General features: G+C 32.5%; 4 protein-coding genes and 1 pseudogene across 7 annotated transcripts; 2 read left to right on the top strand and 3 right to left on the bottom strand.

The window, feature by feature from the left end:
* The first annotated feature begins 1,933 nt into the window (after window positions 1-1,933).
* Window positions 1,934-4,898, top strand: LOC11437763 (uncharacterized). The gene is made up of 4 exons (XM_003595364.3): window positions 1,934-2,264; window positions 2,456-2,704; window positions 3,427-3,505; window positions 4,777-4,898. Exons 1-4 carry the CDS (start codon window positions 2,028-2,030, stop codon window positions 4,866-4,868), a joined length of 657 nt encoding a protein of 218 aa, XP_003595412.2. The 5' UTR covers window positions 1,934-2,027; the 3' UTR covers window positions 4,869-4,898.
* LOC112419482 (uncharacterized) lies at window positions 4,866-6,745 on the bottom strand (annotated as a pseudogene).
* A 1,597-nt stretch (window positions 6,746-8,342) lies between these two features.
* On the top strand, window positions 8,343-9,120 carry LOC11439255 (auxin-binding protein ABP19a). The gene has a single exon (XM_003595362.2). The coding sequence runs from the start codon at window positions 8,378-8,380 to the stop codon at window positions 9,005-9,007; it is 630 nt and encodes a 209-aa protein (XP_003595410.1). The 5' UTR covers window positions 8,343-8,377; the 3' UTR covers window positions 9,008-9,120.
* Window positions 9,121-17,288: 8,168 nt separating this feature from the next.
* LOC11444981 (1,4-dihydroxy-2-naphthoyl-CoA thioesterase 1) lies at window positions 17,289-19,322 on the bottom strand. The gene is made up of 3 exons (XM_024776572.2): window positions 18,939-19,322; window positions 18,424-18,615; window positions 17,289-17,738 (listed from the first exon to the last, which is right to left on the bottom strand). Exons 1-3 carry the CDS (start codon window positions 19,077-19,079, stop codon window positions 17,586-17,588), a joined length of 486 nt encoding a protein of 161 aa, XP_024632340.1. The 5' UTR covers window positions 19,080-19,322; the 3' UTR covers window positions 17,289-17,585.
* Window positions 19,323-20,347: 1,025 nt separating this feature from the next.
* Window positions 20,348-25,075, bottom strand: LOC11438171 (protein SET DOMAIN GROUP 41). 4 transcript variants are annotated; one of them, XM_003595359.4, is made up of 5 exons: window positions 24,244-25,075; window positions 24,123-24,168; window positions 23,244-23,347; window positions 21,668-21,766; window positions 20,348-21,490 (listed from the first exon to the last, which is right to left on the bottom strand). In XM_003595359.4, exons 1-5 carry the CDS (start codon window positions 24,961-24,963, stop codon window positions 20,483-20,485), a joined length of 1,977 nt encoding a protein of 658 aa, XP_003595407.2. In that variant the 5' UTR covers window positions 24,964-25,075; the 3' UTR covers window positions 20,348-20,482. The 4 variants fall into 4 exon arrangements, with proteins under 4 accessions (XP_003595407.2, XP_024632338.1, XP_024632337.1 ...); XM_024776570.2 differs by having other exon boundaries at window positions 23,244-23,344; XM_024776569.2 differs by having other exon boundaries at window positions 24,123-24,165.
* Between the last annotated feature and the right edge of the window lie 2,588 nt (window positions 25,076-27,663).

Genomic DNA, 27,663 nt, shown 5'->3' with positions numbered 1-27,663 from the left:
AAAAAATATCATTAAAATATCATGGAAAATAATAGGATCTCTGGAATATAAGAGTCTTCCATTAGTATATGTCTATTTGCTTGACTTCTTGTACAAAACTCTCCTGCAATTGATTGGAGATAGTTATTAAATATGTTTTTGTTTTAGTTCCTACAAAAGATGTTGATATTGAAATTTGTTAATATTTATTGTTGTAGTCCTTAATTAAAGAGATAAAAATCAAATACTCTACCAATTCCAAAGACCAATTTCAACATTAATAAATTTTGCATGGATTAAAACAAACATTAAACTTGACCAAAAAAAAACAAAGCATTAAAGATCAAAATAAAAAAGTTGTATGTTAGCAAAAAAATAAAAATATAAAATATTTATCAGGACTAAAAATCAAAATCCTTTTTATTCCAAAATTATAAATAAATCAAAGCTCTTCGTATTATTAGAGGTCATTTGCATATTAAAACATATTTATATTATATCATAGTAATCTTAAAAATTCAGAATTGAAGAGCTTAATAGGTTATAGGTGTACACACTTAAAAAAAAATCTTTAGCCCCTAATTTTAAAATTTTAAAACAATAGAGATGTTTGGTAAATTTAAATTAATTAACTCTGCGAGAAATACTTAAAGACTTAAAATGCATTTTTTATTTCCATATTTTGACCAAAAATAATTTTTAATTATTCTATTCCTAAAATTGAATTTTTGGTCCCTCAATTACAACCATTGGATTTTTTTTGTCTCCATCACTGTTTATGATATTTTTTCATCAAGATATTTTTTCTTATCATTAATGATGTGATGAGACTAGCTAGTGGTGACAACCTTTTCAAAAAACAAAAAAGAGCAATGATATTTTGACATCCATTTAAGGACAACTTTGTTTTTCTCTCTTCTTATTGGTTAAAAACAATGGAGAGAGAAAAAGGAAGAGAAAGAATAATAATATTTTGTGAGTATGAGAGAGAGAATGTTGTCAAAAAATTGTTACAAAATAGTTGTACAAATATCATTTATCAACAAAAAATGGTTGCGACAATTGAGTCTATTTATCCATCATCTGTCAAATCTATCATATTTTATATTTTAATTCATTAACTCTTTGATAAATGAATAAATCTAATTCATCCAACTATTTTAAAAAAAACAATGAATTTTTTTTGTTAAGCAAGTTTAATACTTCATCTGTCCCTAATTATAAGATTCTTTTGAGAATTTTTTTTATCCCTTTATATAAGACCCCTTGTTATTTCCAACTACATTAATTATTTCTTTACATACATGTCCCTATTTATTATACATATTTTTCTTCAATCAGCAATAAATAGCATATGGAAAACATAAACTAACTCTCTCTCTTAAGGATAAAATTGTAAAAACAATAGTGATTAGAAATAACTTTAATACAAATATTCACTTTCTTAATTCTCGTGATTTTAGTAAAAGGGTCTTATAAAATTAGGGACGGAGGAAGTACTTAAGAATTCATTGTGAATGTCTGAGGTTTAAACACCACACACCGTGTGTGTGTGTCTATATATATATATAAGGATTTGCTAGAACACACCCACTTATTTTTGTTAGAAGGTGTGTTATAGCAACATATACCTTAATGTGTATTTATTAATTTTTTAGTTATAACTTGCTAAAACACTCCCACATAAAAACTAGTGGGTGTGTTCTAGCAAACCCTATATATATATATATTTTATAAAAATATTTTTTTTGTAAAAAAAAAACTCAGAGCCAATGACAAGGTGATACGTGTCTAGGAGTTAGTTTTTTTTTAAACCCTAACGAAAACCTAACAAAAGAGACCAAAACGAGACTAAAAAAAACTTAAATAGTTAAGCAATCTTCTTTTAATCAAAGACCAAAGTGATACCACCTAAATATTTAAGGGATAAAATAGCATTTCAGCCTAAATCAATTGCAGCAAAACCCTTTGCTTTTTACTTATTGCCCGCTTTTACTCGGAACACAAACTAAACCCTCCACCCTCGGTGCGCAACACAGGAAGCAAACATGTCGAACTCCGGCGACGCAAATGCAGCAGCACAAGAGCAAGAACAAGAATGGGCGACGATGGCTCAAGCATGGCTGTGCTCCTTCCCGGAGCCCAAGGAAGTGACCATGGCGGAGGTTGAAGCTTGGATCGACTCTAACCTCTCTTCTCTCCCTGAGGGTATCCAATCCATGCCTCACCCAGATCTTTGCCATAGACTCATCTCCATTCAAAATTGCATGAGACTCCCTAATCAGGTCACTATTTCATTCTATTTTCAATTCTAATTATTCATACTTGTTTATCTAGCACCGACACCTCTAATGGAAGATATTTCTTTCAACTAATCATAACTAACTTTATAATATGCGATTAATTAACTTTTTAAAGTTTTACTGTTGTCTGTATCCGTGCGTCGTAGATAATCATTCATTTCATTCTTATGCAGGAAAAGGAAGCAAATAATGTTGATGTTCCTCATGCACGATTTCAACGCACTGATCAATGGCTTCCTGTGTATGCTTGGTTAGAAACATTAAACAAGGACGAGGTAGTTAAGTCTAAGGAAATTTCTGAGTGGTTAGAGCAGAACCCTGATATCCAAGAACAGTTATGCTCCAGGCATACTCGTTATCACTTGATGCATTATGTAAAAAAATGCCATTTCAAAATATTGAAAAGAAGACAAAAGGGGAAGGTATAGCTTTATTTTTCGCTTTTGTTCTGATTCTTAAGTTCAATCGATAGTGATGAATAATGATCTAGCATGCCATTGTAAACATATCCATATAAACATCAAAACCATATTTATAATCGAGTGTGCCTTCAACTTGTATCTCCCCTGGTATTTAGCAGAATGCTGTGATTATTTCTCGTTCTCTCTTAGGAGTCTGTTTGGATCGACTTATTTATGTTAGTGACATAACCATCTGTGAGACTATTTGGGAGAACTTATGGAAACAACTTATAACATCAATAAGCTGATTTCAACTTATTTTCATAAACTCTCCAGTATAGCTTATGAAAACATCTTACAACAGCTTATACAATAACAACAAAGTCTTATCCCACTAAATTGGGTCGGCTTACAATAGCTTATACTTTATATAAAAACTATTTGACTTTAATTTATTTTTTGTTATAGAAATAGCTTCTACATATATGCTTACATGATAAATGCTTATGCATTTATTTTTTGTTATAGAAATAGTTTCTACATATACGCTTACATGATAAATGCTTATGCTATAGCCTATAAGTGCTTATTAAGTTGTTCATCAAAACATGATCTAAGTTTAAAGCAAACACACACCCATACAACATCAAGGCCAGTTTTATATTATAGATTATCCAAGATATTTGTCTGCTTTACATTGCATCGTATATATTAACATTATTGTTACACCTTTACCTGGACAGGGTTTAGAGCTGCCTGGCAAAGAGTTGTCATTAAAAGTTCAGAAAGATGTGCCAATGAAACGCCCAGCCCCACTTCCAAGTATGCTTTATTCATCTTACCTTCTAAAATTTTACATGGTAGTGTATAGAAGAACGATTTTCAGTTTCACTTCTCCAAGGTTTCACATTTCTGTGAATTAGCTGCAATGTGGGAGCACATTATTTGAAACTATTTTATGGGAAATGGAAGGGAATATAAAGATTATATTATCAGAACTTCTTTTAGAATAATACATTTGTAAATTACCATGTGTAATCAATCTAATTTTGTGCACGTATTATCAATTGAACTTTCTTTCTAATAACTCGTGGTTTGAGCTACTTTTTCATGCACAATTTCTATGTTTTTGTTACTCTCCTGTGGCATTTCCAGCCTTCTGTTTAAGTCTGTGAAGTGCTGTGGGGTACTGTTCTTTGGTTTTTGGTTTGTTCCTTGTCTGGGGTAAAATCTGGATGGATTATTTGTTTAAGATTTAGTTATACTTTTGTGATGAGTAACTATTGTTAACATCTCTATCATATGACATATTTTCCCCTTGTTTATGTGCATTGGATTTTTTTTCTCAAGTTCCTGTTATTCGACAGATATGCTGCCTGCAATTTTGCGCTATTCTATGCAAGTAGTTATTTACACATGTCCATATAGTAAATCACTTATGTACAATTTAAGTTTCAGAATTTATTCTTCCATGCTACTCTTACATTTTGGGGAATGTTATTTCAAATTCAAAAGAGAGAAATAATGTGATTGAAAGAAGTTTATGTTGAAGATAACGAGTTGCAGGATATTCCTACTTGCTACCATTTACATACCATGTAAAGGAACACACCTATGTCAATTCCTTTAAAATAAAAAAGGCTCAATTTTTCTTCTTCTAAACTTGTACCAAAATGGGAATATCATGTATTGCCAATTTCACTTTTCCAGGAATATTTGCGTGGCTAAAAGCATTAACAATTGTTATTTCTATTATGGTAAACTATATAAAAAAGTTATTACATGTATTTACTTATATTTCATACTTAATGAAAGAAGCAATAAACTATTCAAAAAGTTCAGAAATTTCTGTTATTTTAATGTACTTGTTTCTGAATTTTGATTTCAGTTTCGATCGTTCCACCGTGTTTTGAGTAATATATCTCTTATTCTATAAATGTAAGCCGTTTAGAAAATTGTGTTTTGAATCACACTGGCTCCATGGGTGTTAGGTTAATGTTGTCACTAGTACTTTGTAATTATAGGTTTAGTTTAATGCTGTTACCAGTACTTCATAATGATATTTTATGTTTTTTCCCCTGTAAAATTTGCAGGTACTCCTGTAATCAATCTTCCCAGAGTTCCCAAAGATAGTGATTTGTTCTTGGCCAAAAAAAATGAAGCCTATCAAAAATATCAGATGTAAGTGAATTAACAGATTATTTCTATATTGCACCTACTTCTGAATCAAAATAAACAAAACCTTCAACGAGTCTAGGTCACCAGCAAACAGATAACAAGAATGAACAACCATAACAAACAAGGTTCATACACAATTGAACCAATTGAGTGAAACTTTTATCACTCCATCCATTTTTTGTCTTCAAATTAAACAATCTTAACACAGCTGACAACCGGGAAAACTTCGTGCATCCTGGGTACAAAGGTTGTTCCTTATATTTACGTAAATTATCATACGTACATGTGCTTTCTTGAAAGATTCTTCTCCAACATTACGTATCATGTCTTCAAGTCTATCATCCATATCTACACTGCCTTCCTCTCTTTGGGATACACTTGGCAACATAGTTTCACCATGCCATATCCATTGGGTATAATTTTGACAAATCCCTACCGAAACTAGATGGCCCCTAATTTCTTCCTTACTAAGTTTTGGGTCCCGGTTCCCACAAGAAACACAAGGACAAGGAAAAAGTCCCTCAGTGTTAGGAAGATTCTTTTCAGCAAACTGTAGAAATTCAGTCACTCCATTATCATACTCAGCACTTAACCGATAAGCTTTCATCCACCTACGATCCATGACTACGTTCTGAAAATTAACACATACTAAATTAAAGAATATAGGTTCTTTTTGGTTCAATTCTAGTTCAATATGCATTCTCTATTTTCATCATGCACGGTCCATAGGTTCTCTGTTGTTGTGTTTGGTTTGCTATAGTAGTATTGTTTCAATTCTAGTTCAAAAAGCTAAACAATATAATAATATATAACAATAGCTTCAAACCACTCTAGATAAGAATATGACAAAACCAACAGGATGCACATAATGGACAAAATAAACTGAACATCAATTATCTCAACATCAAACTACTTGTTCTACTAGCTAGACAAGAAATATAATGTTATCTTGTTGAAATACTAATCGTTCTATTGAAGATCAAACTATTGGAATTACATGATTGGAAATAATTGTGTGTTTGATCAAGTTATTCAATTTACATGATTACAAGAAATTATGTATAGAACCTAATTTTATAGGACAATCTTGAAGATCCGTAAATTGAATATAGCTTAACTGATGAGCTGAAATGTCATGTAAAAAAGGCTTATTAATTCGAACAATTGAAGAAATATCTATAATATTCATTACCAATATCTAATACTAGTATTCTATTAGCGCACTAAACCAAAAAGGATCATTGTTGTTTTTTATTCAGCTAATGGACAACAAAATTTCAGTAGACTATACACTAGGATAATATTACTATGACTGTACACTATGCATACAAACCACTTTCAGCTCAACATTATCACAAACACCTCTTGTGCACAAATCAGAATCCAAAACCCCAACACATAATATAACAAAACGGATCCAGTTTTTAATGCATCAAAGTGAACCCATGAGGCAAATCAAATACACAGAAGCACATACAAGAGAACCAATGAGGAAAATCAAATCTAAAGTGAAAATTTCGACTGGAATAGAAGACAAATGAAAGAGGAAAACAAGAAGGAAATAAAATTTGATGTGGAGGAAATTAATACCTGGTAGAGGTGACAGTGATGAAGAAGAATCCCGATAACCGTAACGGCGGCTTGAGACACAGAGAAGGAGCGGTAGTGACCGGAGATTGCGACGATAACGAAGTTCGTGACGGTGAGGCTGGAGATCGTGATCGACGATCCTGATCGTGACTGGATTTCAAGGATTGGTCTTTTGTGTGAGAAGATCTGACCGGATTTCAATTTTAGGGTTTGTATGATTGGGGAAAATGAAATACGCGTGTTCAAAGATAAGGGAAAAGAAAAATTGTTAGTGTGAATGGCTTTTTCCTTCGGTCAGTATATCACAGAAGTGAAATATGTTTCACTAAAATAACGAAAATGCCACCATATTGCTTTTTGCCCTCAGCTATTATTCCCACCGAAGGGAAAACATGTTGTGAAATTCCTATTAATTTCGAAAATGCCACCATGTTCATGTTTCCAACAGGTATATGCCCCACTGATGTGGAATCTCCATTTTCTAGTAGTGTTAGGTGGCTTCTATAGGCTTTTAGAAGCAGCCTAAGGCGACGTCTTTGAAGTGGACACACTTTGGGCCTAAAAGCCCATCTGAAGGGCGTTTTGGGCCTTATCAAGGGCGATGAGGCCTTCTAAAGTGTCAGAGAGTCCTTCTGGAGGTCTCTGGGATCTTTAAGAATATTATGACGGTCCAAAATCCAATTTTATTTCAACATAGTACATCTATCTTAGATATGGGCTTATGTCAACTGATAGCGGGTCGATGATCTTGATATTGGACCTGGTTGCAAACTACATATCAGGCCTATATACAAGAATATGACGGTGCAATATATTTATACAAAAATATAGTGTCTTGCATCATTATATATATATATATATATATATATATATATATATGTGTGTGTGTGTGTGTGTGTATGTATGTATAAAAAACTATCGATGAATATTAACTTGTACTTGACACGGACCACTGACATTAGTATTTTATAAAGATTTTATATTATTTAATGTTAGTAAAGGACGAAGAGACCATTCTATCAAAATAATGAGGAGTTAAATATAACGATGAAAGAAATAAAAAAAAATAAAAATATATGAGTTATGTAACTAATTGTAGGAACCGTAAGCATAAATACTTTTTCGGTTTTTTGTAATTTCATATTTTTTATACCACCTCCCTTTGTAATTATAAGACTCTTGCAATTATTATTTGTCTCTTTTTATAAGACTAATTTCAAATTTTCATTACCTTAATTATTTATTTACTAAGACACTCGTAATTATGTTGCATCATTTTTTCGGCAATCTCAAATTAGTACTTTAATTTAAAATATAACCAATTCTTTTTCATAAAGGATATACATGTATAATGAATACTAAATTTCAACAAATATAATATCACGTCCAACTTTTTTTATTCTTGTGATTTACTCAAGGGGTCCTATATCTTGGGGTTGGGGTAGTATGAATTATTGAATTAACAATTTACCCACAAATAGTTTTTATGTATTGTACAATTATTTCAAGGTCAATTATAGACTAGTTTTAATTATTTATTCTTGGTCAATATGTGACCAAAGATTTATGGAAAAAAAATAGTATATGGAAATAATAATGATGGTTTGAATAGTATATGGAAATAATAATAATAATAATAATAATAATAATAATAATGATGATAATGATAATAATGATAAAGAGACTTCGTTACATTGTACCCAAAAAAATGGGTCGGCATGATGAGAAAAATATATGGAAATTAGAATTAGAATTAGATTTGTTGACCAGGAACTTGATTTAGAATTTTAATATAAAATATATGTGAATTATGACTAAATGATATCTTTTACGTTTTGTCCCCTTCGTACCTCTATAAATAGTTAGACTATTCCAACATTATCTCATACCAAATGCAATAATTAGTAATCATCATCCAATAATAAGATGAAGATTTTTCATATACTTTTCCTTTTCGCTTTTTTCTCTATCACTATTTCACATGCTTCTCTCAATGATTTCTCTGTTGCAGATTTAAAGGCTCCAAACACTCCTTCAGGCTATCCATGCAAACCCCTTTCAAGCATCACATCGGATGATTTCAGCTTTCATGGCTTTGTAGCTGGAAACACCAACAATTCATTCAAACTTGGAGTCACCACCGCAACTGTCACCAATTTTCCAGCCCTTAACGAACTTGGAATCTCATTGTTGCGGATGGACTTAGACCAAGGAGGATTAGCTCCAATGCATACTCATCCTGATGCAACTGAATTATTGTCGGTAGTTGAAGGTGAAATTACTGCTGGATTTTTGACACCAACTTCTTTTTATTCCAAGTTGTTGAAACCAGGTGATATTATTGTTTTTCCACAAGGAATGTTGCATTTTGCAGTTAATTCTGGTAAGGGAAAAGCTACTGCTTTTGGTGCTTTTAGTAGTGAAAATCCTACTACTCAAATACTTGATATTCTTTTGTTTGGCAATAAGTTGCCTTCTGATTTAATTGCACAAACTACTTTACTAGATCTTGCTCAAGTGAAGAAATTAAAGGCTCAATTTGGTGGAAGTGGGTAGAAATATAAGGATTTATTTTAATTTTTATGTGTCATCTACCAAATATTAAGATACTATATGGTTCGACAATGTAGAAAATTACTTATAATAATGAAAAAATAATTTGAGTCATACATATCTCTCTCTCTCTCACTAAATTACTAACAAATAAATACTAAAATTAAGTATGATAGAATAAGTTATCATTATCACTTATTATTAAAAATACAAATGATGATTAAAGGCCTCTTAGTATTTCTTAGAAAATGTTAATTTGATGCATCAATCAAATGGCCTTTCACATTTTAATTATCTATTTTTTTTTATCTATTTCCCTCTCTGCTCTCTTGCGCCGCACCATTCACCTCCTTTCTTCGAACACCGCCGCTACCCACTTCAAAATAACATCGCCGCTTCACTCAACCTACCATTTCCACCCACTCAAAATAACATCGTAAAGGTAATTTTGGGATTCAAGTTGGTTTTAAAATCCCTTTAAGGTCTGATTGGGTGTTTATAGGTCCACACCGATGTATGGTTCTAGTTCACCTTAAACAGTGGTAGTTATGTTAGCCACATCGCTGTTCATTTTACTGCTTTTGATTTGGTTACAATAAGGGTTGATGGTTTGCGTTGATTTGAGTTTTGATATGGTTTGACGCATCTTCATAAACCATGCTAGGTTGTTTTAAATCCATTGTCGCCTTCCTTTCTTTGGAGGTGGTTGCGATACTGTTGTTGTTGGACCCGGAATGGCTGTTAATTTGCTATAGATCATCGCAGCAACTGGTTGGTGTGTGTGGATTCGTTAATTACCGTGTTGGTGGTCAAATCCACTCCCCACTCTCAAGAATCTGTTTGTGTTTCGTATCCCCGTCATCATTTTGGTGTGTTTTGTTTTAGTGTACATACTATAAATCAATTTCCTATATAGCACCTGATGTATTATTTGGGTTCAATTTTTTTCTTTAAGTATATGGTATATAATGACTACTACTTTTCTGTAGTTTTATAAGGCAAATATCATGTTATACTATTATGTATAATCAAATTACAAGTTGTGTTTTGTGTTATTCTTTATGTAGAATACTTTTACATTTTGAAGGAAAAAAAATAGTCTATGACCCTGAAATGTGAAAACTTTTGTTTTGCCTTACTTTTACTGTTTTTTTGTAGGAAATGTCTAATTATGAGAAAAAAGTGAGAAGAGAGAACATTGTAATTTTTTTTTTCTTTTTTATAACAATATATAGGGGGAGAGAGAAATCAAATAAAGTAAATTGAATCTATTATTTCTTATAAAAGATGTTCTTTCCTTTTCTTCTCTTGCTCGGTTAAATAGAAAGTGATAAAAGTGATTTTAAAAATAAAACCATCCGCATCAATGTTCTTTTATTGAATTTAAAAATAAAAAAATAAAAACTTTCTTTTTTGGATTATAAGTGATCGAGTATACACATGTTTTTTCTCTCAAAAAAGTACACATCTTTTGAATAAGCAATCATCATGTACGATCTTTTTTTAATAATAAATTTCAATAAATTCTTTAAAAAAATAAAATAAATATCAGTATATGCAAATAAATTATGTGCCTGTGATTTGTGAGATATTTTTTATATCTTAATATATATATAGGAATAATTTGTTTTTTCGACTGTTATTTTTATTGTTAATTTTTGCCTCAGTCAATAATTGAATTTGTTCCTGATATCTCTCATTTGAAAGAAATTTAGAGTATCACCTATAGTAATCTGATATTTCTCATTCGAAAGAAATTTAGAGTATCACCTATAATTGGTCTAAACATGAAAATATTAAATCCAATAAAATAAATATTTTATTGATCAACAAAATTATCTATATTTTATTTTAGTTAAGAACAACTAAACTAATTAAAATTATTTTATTTTATCTAATTTTCTTTAATAGTGTACGTAGCAAAATGAAACTGTGAGAGGAGAGAAGAAGTGTTTGCTTGCAAAATAAAAAGTAGTTCTAAGTGAGAGTATAAGAGAATATCAATATTTTATTGATGCAAATCATAGCTTTCAAGACGGAAATTAAAGGATGAATTAAGTCAACTAATTTTAATGGAAATATATTTTGCATTTATTGACAGGAAAAATAAGAAACATGTGTGATAGATTATTAATTTTAAAAGGTTATATATTTAAAATGTATCATTATCTATATAATAATACATCTTAGATTTTTTCATTAGTTTTTCAATAATTTTCATTAAAAAGGTTTATATTGTATATCATATAAATCAGTTTTGATATCTAAAATATAAGTCATGTATAACTTTAAAATTTAAATTACAACAACATTATAAGGACTCGCGGCCAAAAAGACGGAAAAGAGAGGTTCTTTAAACCAAGTTTTCACACAAGATAGATATACAAAAGGTAAGAAAAAATTGTAACCTTCCTATTCCATTTTTATTTTTTGGTAGCCGGGGTTTTAACCCCAAATTTTTCATATATTATGAAAGTGGCTACTGCCAAAACGAAGAAAAGAGGGAGAAATCATTATATGCATTTCGTCCCTACAAATATAGGTCATTTGAAATTTCATCCCTGAACTTACTAATCCTTCCATTTTGCCCCTGCAAATATTAATCATTTGAATTTTCATCCTAATCTCATTTGATTAGTGACGTGACATGTCATTAGTGGATGAATCAACAAATATCATGTAAATTGACCTTTTTTTCTTATTGTTTCCAGACATGTGCAAAATTACCAACTGACCCCTATCTTCTTCCTTCATTCTCCTTCTCTTCTTCCTCTCCCCCTCCCTCTCCTTCCGCTTTACCACCACCACCACCACCCACCCACCCACCCACTCCCATTTCCACCTCACTGTTCGATTTTTTTCTTCTTCCCTTCTTCATCATTGCACTCTGCTTCTTCCAAATTTCCTTCATTCTACATAACAACAAACCCAACATCCTTCATTCATTCTTTCAACCCAAATCTATTTCCATTATTCCTTCATTTTTGGTTTTTTTTTTTTTCATTCCATGGCTGCAAAAGAACTTTACATTTCCACTCACTAATTTATTTTCAAACAAAACATCATAAAACAACAACAACAATACCCTTATACTCATCTCAATCTGTTTCTACCCAACAACAACGAAACCTCTGTGAACCTCACTTTCGAACCATCTCTGCCCCCCACACACACTCCACAATCTCCCACCGAATTCACATCCAATTCATTGCTGAAAGATTCCAACAAAAACTTTACAACATCGATTATATCCATTGTTGCAGCTTTGTGTAAAACAAAATCCACTGAATCGTTAATTCTGCATCCATTAGCTACAAGAAGCTTCAAAACATCGAGTTTCCCTGTTTTGATTGCAAACAGAATAAGCGATTTACAATTTGAATCTCTAAAATTTACATCTCAATCGGCGACGATAAGACAAGGGTATTGCTTGGTCTGAAAAATCTTCATCTTCATCTTCCCTCTTATTTCATCTTCATCTTCCCTCTTATTTCATCTTGTGTGTGAAAATCTTCATCTTCCCTCTTGACGAAAGAGCAAACAGAATAGTGGTATTGCTTTGTGAAGATGAAATAAGATGAAATAAGAGGGAAGATGAAGACAAGGGTAGTTTGGTCTTTTTGCACGTGTCCATATTCATTAAGGGTAAAAATGTCTTTGCAACTGTGTCTTGCTTATGTGTCCTGACACAAACCCAATCACCACTTGCCACATAGGCATCACATTGCTAATCAGTGTCCACCTCATCAAAAAAATATAATCAGGATTGATTCTCAAATAATTAATATTTGCAGGGGCAAAATGGGAGGATTAGTAAGGAAGCAATACAAGAGTTTCTCGAGGGGAAGGAAAAATTAAAATTTCTTATATTCTCACTTAAAATTTAAGTCACTCAACCAAGTTAATCCACCCTTAAGAATGCAACAAACCACATAAACCAAGTTCATATGCCAATTTTAGAAAAAAGATATGCATATGAAAGAAAAGGGTGTGCCACGTGACATACCTTATTTGGCCAATGTTATATAATATCAGTGGTACACAAGTGCTATTCGATGTAATTTAATTTTGATCCACATGCCAAAACATGGCCTCCACGTTTTAGAAAAAATACTAGTTTTTAATTCCAAATATCATATCCAACACTACTCAAGAACATGTTCTTGTCCCCTCTTACTACCTTCGAAGCTTCTAATTAAGCATGTATTATCTTGTTTGTAGATGAATTTTACAATAATCATAGCTCCTGTGATAATTTACCGATAAAATATCTTTGCCGTTTTTTAAACAGTTTTTGTTATAAATTTTTGAAAAGTTACAATAAGATTAAATTATCATTATATTCAAGGTTTAAATGCACTTTTGGCCCCCTATATTTGTCGTGTAGCCATTTTGATCCCCTAACGAAAAAAATGCAATTTTTACCCCCTAATTTTGCCTCGTGTAGGGAAATATGCTCTTTTAACCCCTTATCTTTACAAAAAAGTTGTGTTTATGACCCCTTTTTTGGGACATGTGGCGGCTGCTCAACATAGTTGGAAAAACTAGGGGACCAAAATTGCATTGCTTTTGTTAGAGGGTCAACATTGCTATAGTGACAAACATAGAAGGCCAAAAGTGCGTTTAAGCAAATATTCAACATATAAAATCCTTGGGTTAAATTTTGACGACAATGGGAGTCCGACAAAATTTAAACAACAAGTATATATTGTTTGGTTTATCAGATTTTAACATAAATTTATTTTAAGGCTCTCATAGAGCCAAGAGTTTAAATTCACTTTTAATGTGATCATATACGCTTAAAATAATTAGGAAGTCAAATGGAAATGTGTACATGATCCTATACAGTCGAGATACCGATCTTTTAACAAGAAACAAACAACTCACCAAGCATAGCATAAACATTTTCTTTTTCATAGTTTGGAAAAATATAAGAGATCATACCCTCGTTGAAAATGAAATCAATGTATAAAAACTATGATCAGGACATTTTTAACAATCGAGCGCTATGATCTCTTATAAATACTAGTCCTCGATTGAAAATTTAAACAACGGGCACACCTTGCATATTTCTCTTCAAAAATAGCAAAACCTAGTTTTAAAAATCCATAATCAGGACATTTCATAAAATCATTTATTAATAAAGTATTAAAAAAAAAAAAAAAAAAACTTTCTTATTCACAACATTGGCAAGGCCGCAAGGTTACATCTAAACCTACCATCAACTGATAGTCCAATGATAAAACACACACAAAGCCCTCAAATTGGTCTTAAGAAAATTGATGTTCATACTTCATATAAGGCTAAAACAAACCTGAAAAAGACGCAAATACCCTTTCAGTAGTTAACTGTCATTGGTTTCATTGGTTGTTAATTGTCGATTCGATCCTACTCATATGCAGAAACAGAAGCATCAATTTTTCATTTCAGTTTCATAATTTTTCCAAAACTTCTCCAATTCCTTAATCCTCTCCTATTCCATTTTGACGAAATTCAAGTGAATCATCTCCACAAAAACTTAAGTAGTATTAATATTTATAATCATAATGTTAGTTTGAGAAGGTGTCTCAGGTTACTAGAGTGGAGCTGATGGCGGCACACTTAGGTGTGCCACAGATTGATGCTGTGAAAAATTGCAAGGATCAATATGGTGCTTAGATTAGTTATAAGACGCTGAACATGCTTTATGAGGACCACCTCTCTATTGCTATTAGATTGAAAGATGCACAGACGATGGAGCAAATACAAGAGAGGGATAGGCGTATGGATGCTTGTGTGAATTGTTTCCTCTTATATCCAGTTGGATGTTTGTTATTTGGTGATAAATGAAGGAAAATCAAATTACAGAATAAACAGCAGAATAAATTTTTTTGATTTTCTTTCCTTGGATCATTACGAATTTGACATGAATCAATGATTCGATCGTTACCTCGAAGTGTGGAATCTGGAATCACGATCACAACTAAGCAAGTTCCAGAGCCTGTAGCAAGTCCACACAAACGGTACTTCTCCAAGTCTCGGTGCTAGCCAAGGAATCAGAAATTTCAGAGAACTAAGGTTTCTCAAAAACCGTGTAACTCTGACTTCAGCACAAGTGTTCTATTTATAGAACTTCAAGTGTGTTATGCAAGTCAGATTTCACTATTGGGCTTTCGTAAGCCCAATAACGAGTTTAGTCTTTTGCTAACTAATTAGCGTTATTTACTAAACGTACACATCATATAAGTCATACTTATATTTCTCTTTTTACCGTTCTTTTGTGTGTGACCACATAGGTTCTAGTCATGTTGGCAATAATATTAAAACTAAATTTAATATTATAAACAATAAGCGGTATCTAGCAACACATTATTGCTACCCAAGTGACAAGAATGTCAAGTGATATGACGAAACTTTTTCGATGATAATATTCATGTGTACAAATACTCCTTTGTCCTCATATCTATATTGATCACAAGGCATAGATATTGTCACCCTTGTATAGATCAATATTTATAGTTCTTTATCCCGAAATATACTGAATAATGAATAAGTCCAATATCTCATATTGACTTAGTTCGGCATGACCATGCAACTTTACAGTCATATTTCATCAAGAGGCATAAAGATATATCTCATGTTATAAGGAGGGACAAATCCTATCTAGGACACTCATGTCCCTCAGCATGATTCATCAAGTACCCATTAGTCAACGTTATGATTATCCTTTTACACACAATGTTAGAATGACAATAAAACACTCAAGTCCACATCTAGGGATCATAGTGGTTTCAGGTCTAAGAGTGATATACACTATTATCACTGTGAGAATATCATATGACATTTTCATAAAATACTATGTAGTATTCTCACGGTGGGTCAATTCAGAATAAATGTTACTCCTAATATTTATACATATGTATAGACTTAATATCTAATATTTATGACTCATGAGATGTGGTCATCAGTCTACATACATAATAGTCTCGACGCTTATTATTATCCCAATTCATATTAAAGCTTGACTACAAATACATTTAAGAATAGTGTTCTTTATGTTAATGTAATCTTATGATTAAGTCACACTTAATATATCATTACACGAACTATCTATTCTAGGAACTTTATTAACATTACAACAAATATTATAAAAGAGTGTCATATATTATTTAATAATAAAAATCATGATACATAATATAAGTTTAACATAAACTATTGACCGCTAGAACTTACACCACTAACACTTGTGATATCATGATGTATACATACCTCTTCAAAATAACAAAATTGGCAAATAAGCCCTTACACAAGATTGGACCTTCAAGGATTCAACGTTAAGCTTGGGGGTATGTTGACCTCACGGTGACATTGAGAGAGGAGTGGAGGAGGACTATCAAGGTTCACATTCTAGTTGAGCTATTGCTTTTTTCATTTTATCCATTTTCTGCGTGCTGTATTTTTTTTTTACAAAAATGTTCATGGAGTATTTGATTTTATAATTTGAACACAGCCCGGATGTATTCAGATTTTATAATCGAAACTACCTAAAACACAAAGATGGAGGTTAGAATGATTAGTATGGTTCTTAAACTAACTGTCAATGTTACAAGCATGCTCAGTATGGGTGCCGATACAGTTCAAATTATATAATCCAAATTGTTTATCTCGAATTGTATAATTCGAAAAGAGCAAGGAACAACCTTGTTTTTTTGGGATGTTCAGATTATAAAATTTGAATTGACGAAGAAATCATTTTTCCACCCCAAAACAGTAGAAAACTCATTTCGAATTATAGAATTCGTAAATCTCATAGACATTTTCTGAAAAAATATACGTAGGACACGAGAGAAGATCGTAAGATGAGAAAAATAATAGTCTTCTAGTTATACACTTTCAGTAAATATACGACTTCTAAGACCCAAAATCTTGAGGCCTTGAGCCCTGACTTTGACGTCTTGAACCTTGGGTCAGCTATATAACTTATAATATTCTAGTTTCTCTCTAAATTAAATTTCATATTTACCTCATTATCAACTTTCAGTCACTTTAAAATATCTCTAATCCTTTATAATACCCTTTAAATCAATGATGTAAATAGAAAAGAAATAGAAAAATAATTCTTGTAAGCACCAGATAGTCAGTTGTATCCACTATATGTTATAGCATTTTGATGTGGTAATCTTTTTATAGATTACCGATCACATTGCAATTGCGACCTGATGTGGTCCACAAATTTAAAGCCTTGGTATGCATGACATCCTAGTCTAAAATCTTATTGCTTCAATAAAAAAAAAAAAAGGTAATATGGTGCACTAAAGCTCCTGCATACGCAGGGTTCGGGAAGGGGTCCACTATTATTGGTATATTGTACGCAGTCTTACCCTGTTTTTTATACAAGAGGATGTTTCAAGGACTTGAACCCGTGACCTTTCAGTCACATGAAGAGCTACAGTAGTGAAAGAGAAAAAAAAAGAGCTACAAAGTCTTACATGAAGTACATCTTGAATTATGATTCGTATATAAATGATGTCTCCTTAATTTGCTATTCAATCCAATCCAATCACTATTGAATTTAACTTAAAAAATGTAATGACATCAATATTTACAGTTTTGCATACTTCTTCAGCATATTGGCAGCTTCTTTTGCATAATCTGGAACAGGCATGTTGCTTTTAAGAGTTACTCTAGAATATGCTATCAATGATCTGTTTTGTGAGTTTGAAGGTTCGATCTTCCAGATTTTCACATCCCACACCTGCAACAGGATCGAAGTGTAAGATAACGATCATATCCACCCAAACAATTCTAACCCCAAAAAATGTAAGCAAGTAAGAATTTCAACACAACATTCGGAGTAAACAATGAGATGATTCAAACAAACGATTATCCTCAAGTCATTAATGAACTTCAGTTAAAGACGAATTGTTTAAAGAGCTGAGCTCAAATCATGATCGGTATAATCATTGGCCATGTTTTACTTACTTAATAGTCGGACATTGAGCTCCTTCCCTTGTAACCAAGTACCAAAATAAATATGAGATGATTTCTATTAAAATTACAAAAATATCTTTGAGTATGTCTTATATTCTGTTTGTTATTATTATGCACCAAATCACCAATAAGCTATGAAGCACGAATACTATTCAGATTAGGCGTCATGTGTCGTGTTCGACACCGACACGATACTGACACATATAATTACACTGAATTTAAAGATTTTTCCAAATTATTAGCAGTGTCAGTGTCTTGTTCAGTGTCCATATCCGTGGTTCATAGCCAATAAGATAATTTATATAAATGGTAACCATAACCAATTAGTGATTGTCTTCAATTATCTAGTGTGCTTCACATAAAGATAAATCGTTCGGAAAAACTTGAATACGAATTCTGATTTAAATAATTGGTCAGACTTTGAGTAAAATATAAAGAGGAGCACTTTCCTGAATGGTTTTGGCAACACTTAAAGGGGTTGCTTCAGCATAGATCAAGTCACCAAGCATTGCTGATTTCAAATGATTGATGCTAAGTTGAATTCCAGCAACTCTTTTATACCCACAAGCAACATGTGCTCCAATACTTGCAAGAGCTTCAGCTATCACTGCTGATACCCCTCCATGAAGCACACTAAAAGGCTGTAACATCCAAAATCAAATCACTCCTAATTACCTACTTTTTCTTGTTCATATATATATATATATATATGAAAAATTAATATAACGAACACTGACAACACAGAGATACATATACGTCGACACTCATAATAATTTGAGAAAATAACATAATTCAATGTAATGATATGTGTTAGTATCGCGTCGGTGTCGGACACGTTGCATATCCTGCACAGGATCATGCCTAATCCAAGGAGTATACATGCTTAATTTTTCAGGAATCATATCAAATAATTGTTATAAGAATTAAGACAAAAATACTATGCAAACAAAGGGTTTGACCTGACCTGGCAACACTTTTCAGTGACTTGAAGATGGCCAGAAACTTTGTCTGATGACACATCTTTAAACTCAAATCCAAATGTATGAAGGGGTAAATCCAAATCAGCAGCTTTTGGTTTTAATGATGATGATTGATGGTCCTCCATGATGATTTGGGGATTCTATTATGTAACTGTCTGTGATATCTCTTGTTGTAGTTGTACTTTGTTGCTTTGTAAAGTGTGGTATGATTAATAATTGAGGAATCATTCAAAGTTGTTGACTAAAAGGGTAATTTAGGGATTAAAGGAAATCAAAAGTGATTCTTGGCAAGTATTTGGGGTTGGTGGGTCAGTGGGTGGATATTTGGTGGAAAATGGAACCTTGAGGTATAAACCGTGTCTCGTGAGGTACACCCTCCGGTCACTCATTTAATTATCTACTTTTTAGGTTCATTCATTTAATGATGTATGTGGTCTATAATAAAAACTATGTGCATCATTAAATGAATGAATCTAAAATATAGATTTTTGCTTATATTAGTGACCGGAGGGTGTATAATTTTAGGGTTGATTTGCGAAAACAATTTCCTTGGTTTTGATTCACTTGATTGAACTATTGAATTAAAAGAATTAAAGACCCAGGTTTTTTTTTTTTTTTTTGTCAAGTAGCCTAATGGCTAGAGCTCACACAATTAAATTGTGGAGTGTCTGGGGTTCGAACCCCAGCTCCTACATATAATATGCAATATCCCTACCAACTGAACTAAGCTCACGGGAATTAAAGACCCAGGTTTAAATCTGGTAAAAGAGGAAATATAACAACTCACATATTAATATTTTTCATTAATAAAAAAAAAAAAACTTTGTAAATAAAATTTAAAACAAATTATTAAAACTAGTTTATGAATATTTGCGATCAAAAAGCCTTTTCTTTTTTTACAAAAACAAATCATTTTCTTTTTATAAATTCATAAATTTTTAATATTTGCACTTGTATTCATCAAAACAAGAGCGTTTATGTCATTTGTCTCATTATCAAAACATGAACATTTATATCATTTGTCCCATATAAAAGCTGAACTGTACACTAAGCATGGACATTATATAGAAAAATAGAAAACATTTTGTCAAGGTAATATGAATAAAACAAAGGGTTAAATGATACTTTGTCATTTGAACGAGTTTTGCTTTATCGTATAAAAAAAATATAATTGGGATTACAACCTTGTAATTTGAAGATTCTTTGATTGAATCTTTAAATTACAAGGTTGGAATCCAAAAAAAATCGAACTGAGTAAACCAAATTTTGTCCAAATGACATGGGGTAAGCACCATTTAACCTTAAAATAAAACTGGGGTTAACTCCTAAACTAACTCCCAACACTTATGATGCAATTACCAAAATTTTGTCATCTCATAGCTAAAACAAACCCTTACAAATAAAACTTCCATGTTGATTTCATCTTGATAAAGAAACCATAATCAGTTATAGAACTAAAAGGATCAAAGAATTTGAATTCATGTTGACACAAATTTTTCACAAACTGGCATACAGATCTCAAAATTCTTCATGAAAATAAAAAATCATTTTTATGATCTAGAATATTTTGAACCTGAGAAACCAAATGGGAATGGGGACCATAACATATACAAGCCAATAAACCTCCATATGTTAAGCAATGTACCCCAAGCTGAAAAATATGTGTTACTGTATGATCATTGTAATCTTGTTCTCCACGAAAACCAATGCTATTCACAGGTTCATGTGTGTAACACATACCAGTTTTGATATCATGAGCCCGAACATCTAGTGAATTTTGTTTAGACATTACCCAACCGAAATTGATAGGGTCCTTGCATGATTTCAAAAATTGGCAACCATAGACAAGGAAACTCCAAACATTACGAGTAATGTCTGAGACAGAATGAATGAACTCATTTGATACATTCTCAAAATCTTGACTATTGATTTGACCATTTAACATACATGCTCTAAAAGTATCCATTAATGACCACTTACAGCATTTAAATTTTGTGTCAGAAGCAAGGTTTGAAAGGACCAAATCAACATTAAGAAACTTACTCCATCCTGAACTTCTGGTAAGAGTTAACAAAGATTCACCAGCTCCTATCCAAAAATTAGCAACTGATGCAATAAGTGATGATTCAGAATTGAAAAGATGATGAGCTGCACCTGCCAGTAACAAAAAATATGCAGCACTGGTCCTGCTCATATCAAAAGCTTTCGATTGGTTAAAATCTATTTCAGAATCTCCAGATAATAAATCACTAGCGCGGACTTTATATGCTGAAGCTAGTGTCATATAGCAATTTAGAGAGAGGTGGTGAAGGGGATGCAGCGTGAGCTGAGAATGTGCTTTTCCTTCTAGCTGCTCGTCTACACCTTCAATGAGAATCTTCTCGAGCTTCTCACAACAAGATACAGAATCACCAACCGAAAGGTACTCTGATATAACATCTTCAATGGAATCGGTCAATCTTCTATCAGTCATGTCTCTGAAGAACTTGTAATTGGAACGTAAACCAGATAAATCTCCACAGACAACGCATATTTCCTGAACAATAGTACAAAATATTAGTTTCACTTCTAGGCGAGTCACGAATATTTATCAGAAAATTCATATTACAGAGAGCATATCTGGGGCAAACAAATCCGTTATTTTGACAAATTCCATGAAGTGTTTAATGAAAAACTGGCCTAACTAAACTAGAATATCAACTCAAAGTCTTACTTGCAATATATGATCCACGTATGTGAAGAGCAGAGAGCTACAACGTTGGCAGCAACAAATAAACTGATACTTAGACCATAGTTCCGATTGTCTCGTTCCCTAAAAAGCCAAATACAAATTGAGACTAGAAGCTTGATAAAATATCAATAAAGAAATGAAAGAACTCAAACAAGATCTGAGAAAGAAGGAAAAATTCATAGGAGACAAACTTTTGTGAGAAAAAAGAGTACGATTTCATCTAATTTATGAGGATACATTTATGTTTATAATTTAGCAGATAACTATCCTTTTAGTTGACAATTTCCTACATTCATAAATGGGCAGGCAGAGGATGTCTTGAAATACAATGACAACAGGAAATTATATGTAATATATGCTACATATCGAGTGGATGGATAGATTTTGTATTAAAAGGAAATTATTGCTTTTCAAGATATATTCTTTCCAAGGGGATACTATACAACAAAGAAAGATAAACAAAACTAATATCCATTGAAAAAGAGATAAAGTGGTTTCTCAGTATGGCGCACAAAAACATTAAAAAAATGTTTTCATGTCCAAAATTGAGACAAGTTACAGGATAGTCATGAACACACGAATTGTGACTCGTACATCACTGTAAGATACTAGCATCATTAATTTTCTCTACCATAATATACAGGATTCAAACCAACCCGTCCTTGTATTAATAATGAAGGAAAACCTAAAAGTAATAATGCAAGACAAAGCAGCAAAACCACAACTTCATTTATCACTGTCATTGCTCATTGGCCATTGCTACAACCTACGGACATTAAAACACAGAGGACATAACATAGTCATTTACATTGTGAAGCTTCCCATTGTATGGCAACAGGGGTGTCCAAGATTCCAAGTCTAAAGTCATGAAATTAAGTCAAAAAAATGTTGCATGGACATTTATATACACTGCATAATACACTGCATATATCATAAGAACATCATATGTTGTTATTACCACTTACCAAATTGATGGTTTATATTATATTTTAGTTTTGAAGAGACAAATGAATTTATTTATGAGCATAATCCAAGCACAAAATGTGCAAGTAATGACAAAAAGTTTATACAAAATCTGTATAAATGCAGCAAATACCAAAACCAAAACCAAACCATTGCTCCTACACATAACCATGAACATCAGCATCCACTCCAGTGATAGAGAAATCATCTAGCAGAACAAAACTAACCAAAATAGGACTCAAAGATACACATACATCCAATAGCATCATGAGCCAATTGATAAAAAAATTGATATACCATAATCCAAGGATTTAATAAAACCAACTCCAAAACTCACTTCAGCTAGTAAATCTGATATGCCATTGTAACATTCCATCTATTCACACTGTTGCTATTTCTGTTTACCACAGCATATAATTATTCCTTTGCTGCTTGGTACTATCAGAATGTTAAAAGATTATAAATTCAATGCATAAATTCAACTCATCTAGCACTTTCCATACTTTCTCCTCTTCCACTCGTATTTGTTTGTTTATCACTCTCTCGGTTCCTATGCATGAAAAAATAATACGAATAACATAAATTTGATGCATACCTTTGGCTGCAAGAGGTCGGTATATGCTACAGTGACCTCTTCCCCCTTTTTAATTCTCTTGATACTCCTCACAATCAATTTTGGACCAGAGATCTCCCGTCCTTCTTTTTCATGCAAAAAAATCACCTCAATTAATTAATTTTTACAAAACCAAAAATCTAAGCATATCATCAGATAGAACAAAGTTGTGTAAACATTTAATTTGGTCCATCGAATATCACTCTCTCTAATTTGGTCATAAACTATAGACATATAATGAATAGTCCCTAAATTATTCTCAATTCATCAAGTTAGTCCACTAGTTACTTTTCAAAATAGGAGAGAGTGGAAATTTAAGACCAGGGCCCTGTTTGGATATACAGCATATTTGCAGCTTATAGCACAAGCACATACCATGATAAGCACTTATGTATAAGCTATTTTTACAGCAAAAGATAAATAGAAGTTAATTTTTTTTTCATGTAAGCTATAAACTATTTTCATAGGCTATCTTGTGAAAATAAGCTCAAAATAGCTTATGAAGAATGTCATAAGCTGTGTTTATAAGTTCTCGCAAACAGTCTCATAAAACCTATGTCAGTAGATAAACTCAAATTAATCGATCCACATACTAACACATTAATAAACAATAATAGCTTATGAAACTCTGCAACACACACGCTTTTTTATTGAAGGTGTTTCCGATGTCTGACACCGACACAATACTAACACATGTGATTACACAAGATAAATTCATTTTCTCAAATTATTATCAGTGTTGACGTGTGAGTGTCGTGCTCGTGTATGTGTTAATGCATCACAAATATGAATTGTTTATTATAAAGTCCTAACTAATTATGTAGCAAATATAATATAAATGTAATAAAAAAAGAAACAAACCTTGTGCAAATTCACTACTGCTACCAAAAACACCAGAATCTATCTGCTGCAAAACACAAACAATTCACATCATGTTAGAAAATAACAGAAGCAAAAACTGCACAAAAGTAGCAAAAATTACTTGTGGTTGTTTAGAATTTTGAGTGAATGGAGCTATGCGAAGCTTGGATTCACGAGAAAGCAAAGAATTGGAGAAGGAGAATCGATAGCAAGCATTGGGGGAACAACTATGATTAATCCAAGAGAAAGCATGTTCAAAAACCGCAATCCCGAGTGCGCATCCTTCGTTATCATGCACCTCCACGGCGTTGGTTAGCACTGCACAAAGAGCAACAGTGGCCTCCTCCAGAGTTCCACCGTCTTTGCTGCAACCGTTTTGCTTTTCTATTGCGGTGGCCATGGTAAGTGCTCCGAGGCGGACAGTCTCAGCCACGTCGTCGTCATTTTGAGATGTTAGTAAATGACGGTTGGTGAGTAAGTGATTGAGGCGAGTGGAGCCATGGGAGTGACGGTGGAGAAGGAGACGGAGGGCGGTGCGGAGGAGGGAAGAGGTGGAGGAGGAAGGGAGGTGGTGTTCGGCGGAGGAGAGGGGGATTGAGGAATGGGAGGTGGAGCAGTGAAGGGAGCAGTAGTGAATGGGGGGATTATTGGGATTGGGAATGGGAATGGGAGGTGGAGTTATGAGAGAGAAACATGAGGAGCAGTGAGTGTGGAGATGGGTGTTGTGGAGAGAGAAAGAGAGTGGAGTAAGTGGTGGGGTTATGTCTGTTGCTATGTTTATGTCTTCTGTGCTTCTCATCTCCATCTCCATCTCCATCTCAATTTCCATTTCCATTTCCATGGAGCAATGTTAAAGATGAGAGTTTGATCCCGAGTATTCCTACGAAATCTGGTAGCTTATGAAACAACTTTGATTTTGTATCAATGATGACTCGTGTTCATCTCAAAGGATTGATTTGATATTACTCTAAGATTTTACAATGGTTGATTTTTGCCTTAAATAGGTCTTTCATCCTGCAAATATAGGTCATTTGAATTTTAGTTGCTAATCCTTTCAATCTGTCCCTGTAAATATAGATCATTTGAATTTTCGTCTCCGAAATTACTAATATGTAATTAGAACCAAAAGTCAAATTATTAATATTTGCAGGGATAAAAGACATATTTAAGCAAATCACCTCGTCCAATCATCACTTGCCATATGGGCACCACGTCGCTAATGACAGCCCACCTCGGCAAAAAAAACTTAATTAGGACCAAAAGTCAAATGATTAATATTTGCAACGACAGATTGGAAGGATTAGTAACTTCAGGGACGAAAATTCAAATGACATATATTTACAGGGACGAAAGACATATTTAAACTTTGATTTTTTTATTTTTCTTTTTTTAAAATAATTTTACAATGGTTGATATGATAATAAATTATATAATTGAAAGACAAATTTTCTTGTTTCGACGCAATTTATAAAAATTTGCTTCATTTTTTTATTTTATCAAAATAGTCATTATGAATAATATTTTATTTATCAAAAAATTTGATTACCATGTCAGAGGTTAATGTGGAAGCTGACTTTGAACACCATGTCAGAGGTTAATGTGATACATCAACATTATTAACGATGAGATTTGACGAAGAAACTAAATTACTTGAACATTATAAAATTTAGAGACGTTCTAACTACCTCGATTAATTCAGAGATGAATTGATCAATAGGTGAAAATTTAAGGATAAACAAATGTATTCACTCCGATGAACCCTTTTCTAATTTTAAAGCAAGGAAACTTGCGGGTATAATCGAACCTAAGAAGTATTTCCTCATTTTAAGTTGGGGAAAAAAATATTGTTACTTTCATAATTTTTATTAGGAGAATGTTAATCGGTACTCTCGGGACATTGGTTAAGAAGCTAAGAGATGTAAGATTTTATTAAAAAGTGGTGTAATAATTAGTTCATCAAAAGTAACAGTTTATATTTCCAAAATAGTTTTTCTACTTTTGGATTTTTTAACCAGTGCCCGGGGCACTTATTAACAAGACCCCTTTTATTATTACCTTTATAGCGTAAAATTTTTAGACTTAATTGTAATTTTGGTCCCTCTGTTTTAACTATTTTGTAGATTTGGTACCTTATGTTAAATTTTAACAGTTTTGGTCACTCCATCATATTTTTGAACTAAAAGTGATGAGATGTGTTTTAAATGACATGGTATATGATCTAATGATGAAAAAATCAACCCATCTGGGTTGCCCTAGTGGTTGGCTTGGGATCTTGGAGTGCGCTCCTCTCAAGGTCTCAGGTTCGATTCCCTCTAATGCTAATTTCGGTGGGCAAGTCCATACAGAGTCTTGCTCTCACTTAGAAAGGGGGCCCACAAGTGGGCGGTGAGATTGGTCCCCTCGAATTAGTTGACACTTGGATCGGATATCGAGTTTTAAAAAAATGATGGAAAAATTCAACATTGATGAAATCGTAAGAAACTTCCTTAAAAAAAATTCATTTAAAAGTTTAAAACATGTCATTTCACCTTATTTTAGACAAAATATTTCATGGATACCAACGCCTCAAATTTTAAAATAGGGACAAAATCAACAAAATAATGAAAATAAGTTGATCAAAAGTACAATTACGTTAATCTTTAATGTTTTATGAGTTGCTTATGTTATTTCTATTTATTAAAACAAAAATGATATGCACTGACCGTGTAAAGCAAGATCACACAGTCATCTAATAGGAATGTCCCACATCATTTACTCATAAGTTGTTTTATTTAATTTATAAAAAAACCTAAAATTAATTTTGCTATTTTTCCTAAGAACTGAACGATGGGAATTTGATACGTGGATATGATTAACCAAAAAACAAAGATTGTGAAGAGAGTGGAGATTAGCGATATTCCATACCTTCAATAAGAAACGGAAGGATGCAACAGAGAGTTGCAGTTTCGTTTGTCGTGAATCAAGTACAGAGCGGTTATGAAAATGAAGGAGAAAGGGGAACTATGTTGAGGCACGAAGGAAAAATAGCAAAATTAATTTTAAGATTTTTTTATAAATTAAATAACACAACTTATGAGTAAATGATGTGGCACATTCCTATTTGATGACTGTGTAATCTTACTTTACACAGTAATCTTGCTTTACACAGTCAGTGCACCATAATTAAACTCAAATGATATTTATAAACAACTTTTAAACAATCATCTTTCTTATTCTCTCTTCTTTTTTTGTCTATATTGTTTTTATCATTTTATCAACAAGAAGAGTAAAAAATTCCAAAAATTGTAATTGGTTGTATAAATATGGCTAAAATATGTTTTTGGTCCCTGTAAATATGGCTCATTTGGGTTTTGGTCCCTGGTAAAAAAAAAATTGAAATCAATCCCTGCAAAATTTTTTGTTTTTTAAAATAGTCCCTATGTCCAATTTCTTGTTTATTTGGGACAATTCAGTCTATGTGACAGATGCTGACTGTGTAAAGTTGGCCACGTGTCGTCAAGGTGGCAATTATGTCATTTAACATATTTAAAAAACATTTTTA

The sequence above is a fragment of the Medicago truncatula genome, chromosome 2 (genome assembly GCF_003473485.1).
Source record: "Medicago truncatula cultivar Jemalong A17 chromosome 2, MtrunA17r5.0-ANR, whole genome shotgun sequence".
Taxonomy (NCBI): Eukaryota; Viridiplantae; Streptophyta; class Magnoliopsida; order Fabales; family Fabaceae; genus Medicago; species Medicago truncatula.
This window is presented reverse-complemented; position numbering and strand designations above follow the sequence as displayed.

What these genes read in the sequence shown, in the direction of transcription:
- LOC11437763 (XM_003595364.3), top strand. Translation starts at nt 2,028, where the DNA reads ATGTCGAACTCCGGCGACGCAAATGCAGCAGCACAAGAGCAAGAACAA. An exon ending in GCATGAGACTCCCTAATCAG is followed by an intron (nt 2,265 to 2,455) that starts GTCACTATTTCA and finishes ATTCTTATGCAG; the next exon opens with GAAAAGGAAGCAAATAATGT. An exon ending in ACGCCCAGCCCCACTTCCAA is followed by an intron (nt 3,506 to 4,776) that starts GTATGCTTTATT and finishes TAAAATTTGCAG; the next exon opens with GTACTCCTGTAATCAATCTT.
- LOC11439255 (XM_003595362.2), top strand. Translation starts at nt 8,378, where the DNA reads ATGAAGATTTTTCATATACTTTTCCTTTTCGCTTTTTTCTCTATCACT.
- LOC11444981 (XM_024776572.2), bottom strand. Translation starts at nt 19,079, where the DNA reads ATGGAGGACCATCAATCATCATCATTAAAACCAAAAGCTGCTGATTTG. An exon ending in TCACTGAAAAGTGTTGCCAG is followed by an intron (nt 18,616 to 18,938) that starts GTCAGGTCAAAC and finishes TGGATGTTACAG; the next exon opens with CCTTTTAGTGTGCTTCATGG. An exon ending in GTGTTGCCAAAACCATTCAG is followed by an intron (nt 17,739 to 18,423) that starts GAAAGTGCTCCT and finishes ATCCTGTTGCAG; the next exon opens with GTGTGGGATGTGAAAATCTG.
- LOC11438171 (XM_003595359.4), bottom strand. Translation starts at nt 24,963, where the DNA reads ATGGAAATGGAAATGGAAATTGAGATGGAGATGGAGATGGAGATGAGA. An exon ending in CAGTAGTGAATTTGCACAAG is followed by an intron (nt 23,348 to 24,122) that starts GTTTGTTTCTTT and finishes TGCATGAAAAAG; the next exon opens with AAGGACGGGAGATCTCTGGT. An exon ending in ACGTGGATCATATATTGCAA is followed by an intron (nt 21,491 to 21,667) that starts GTAAGACTTTGA and finishes ACTATTGTTCAG; the next exon opens with GAAATATGCGTTGTCTGTGG.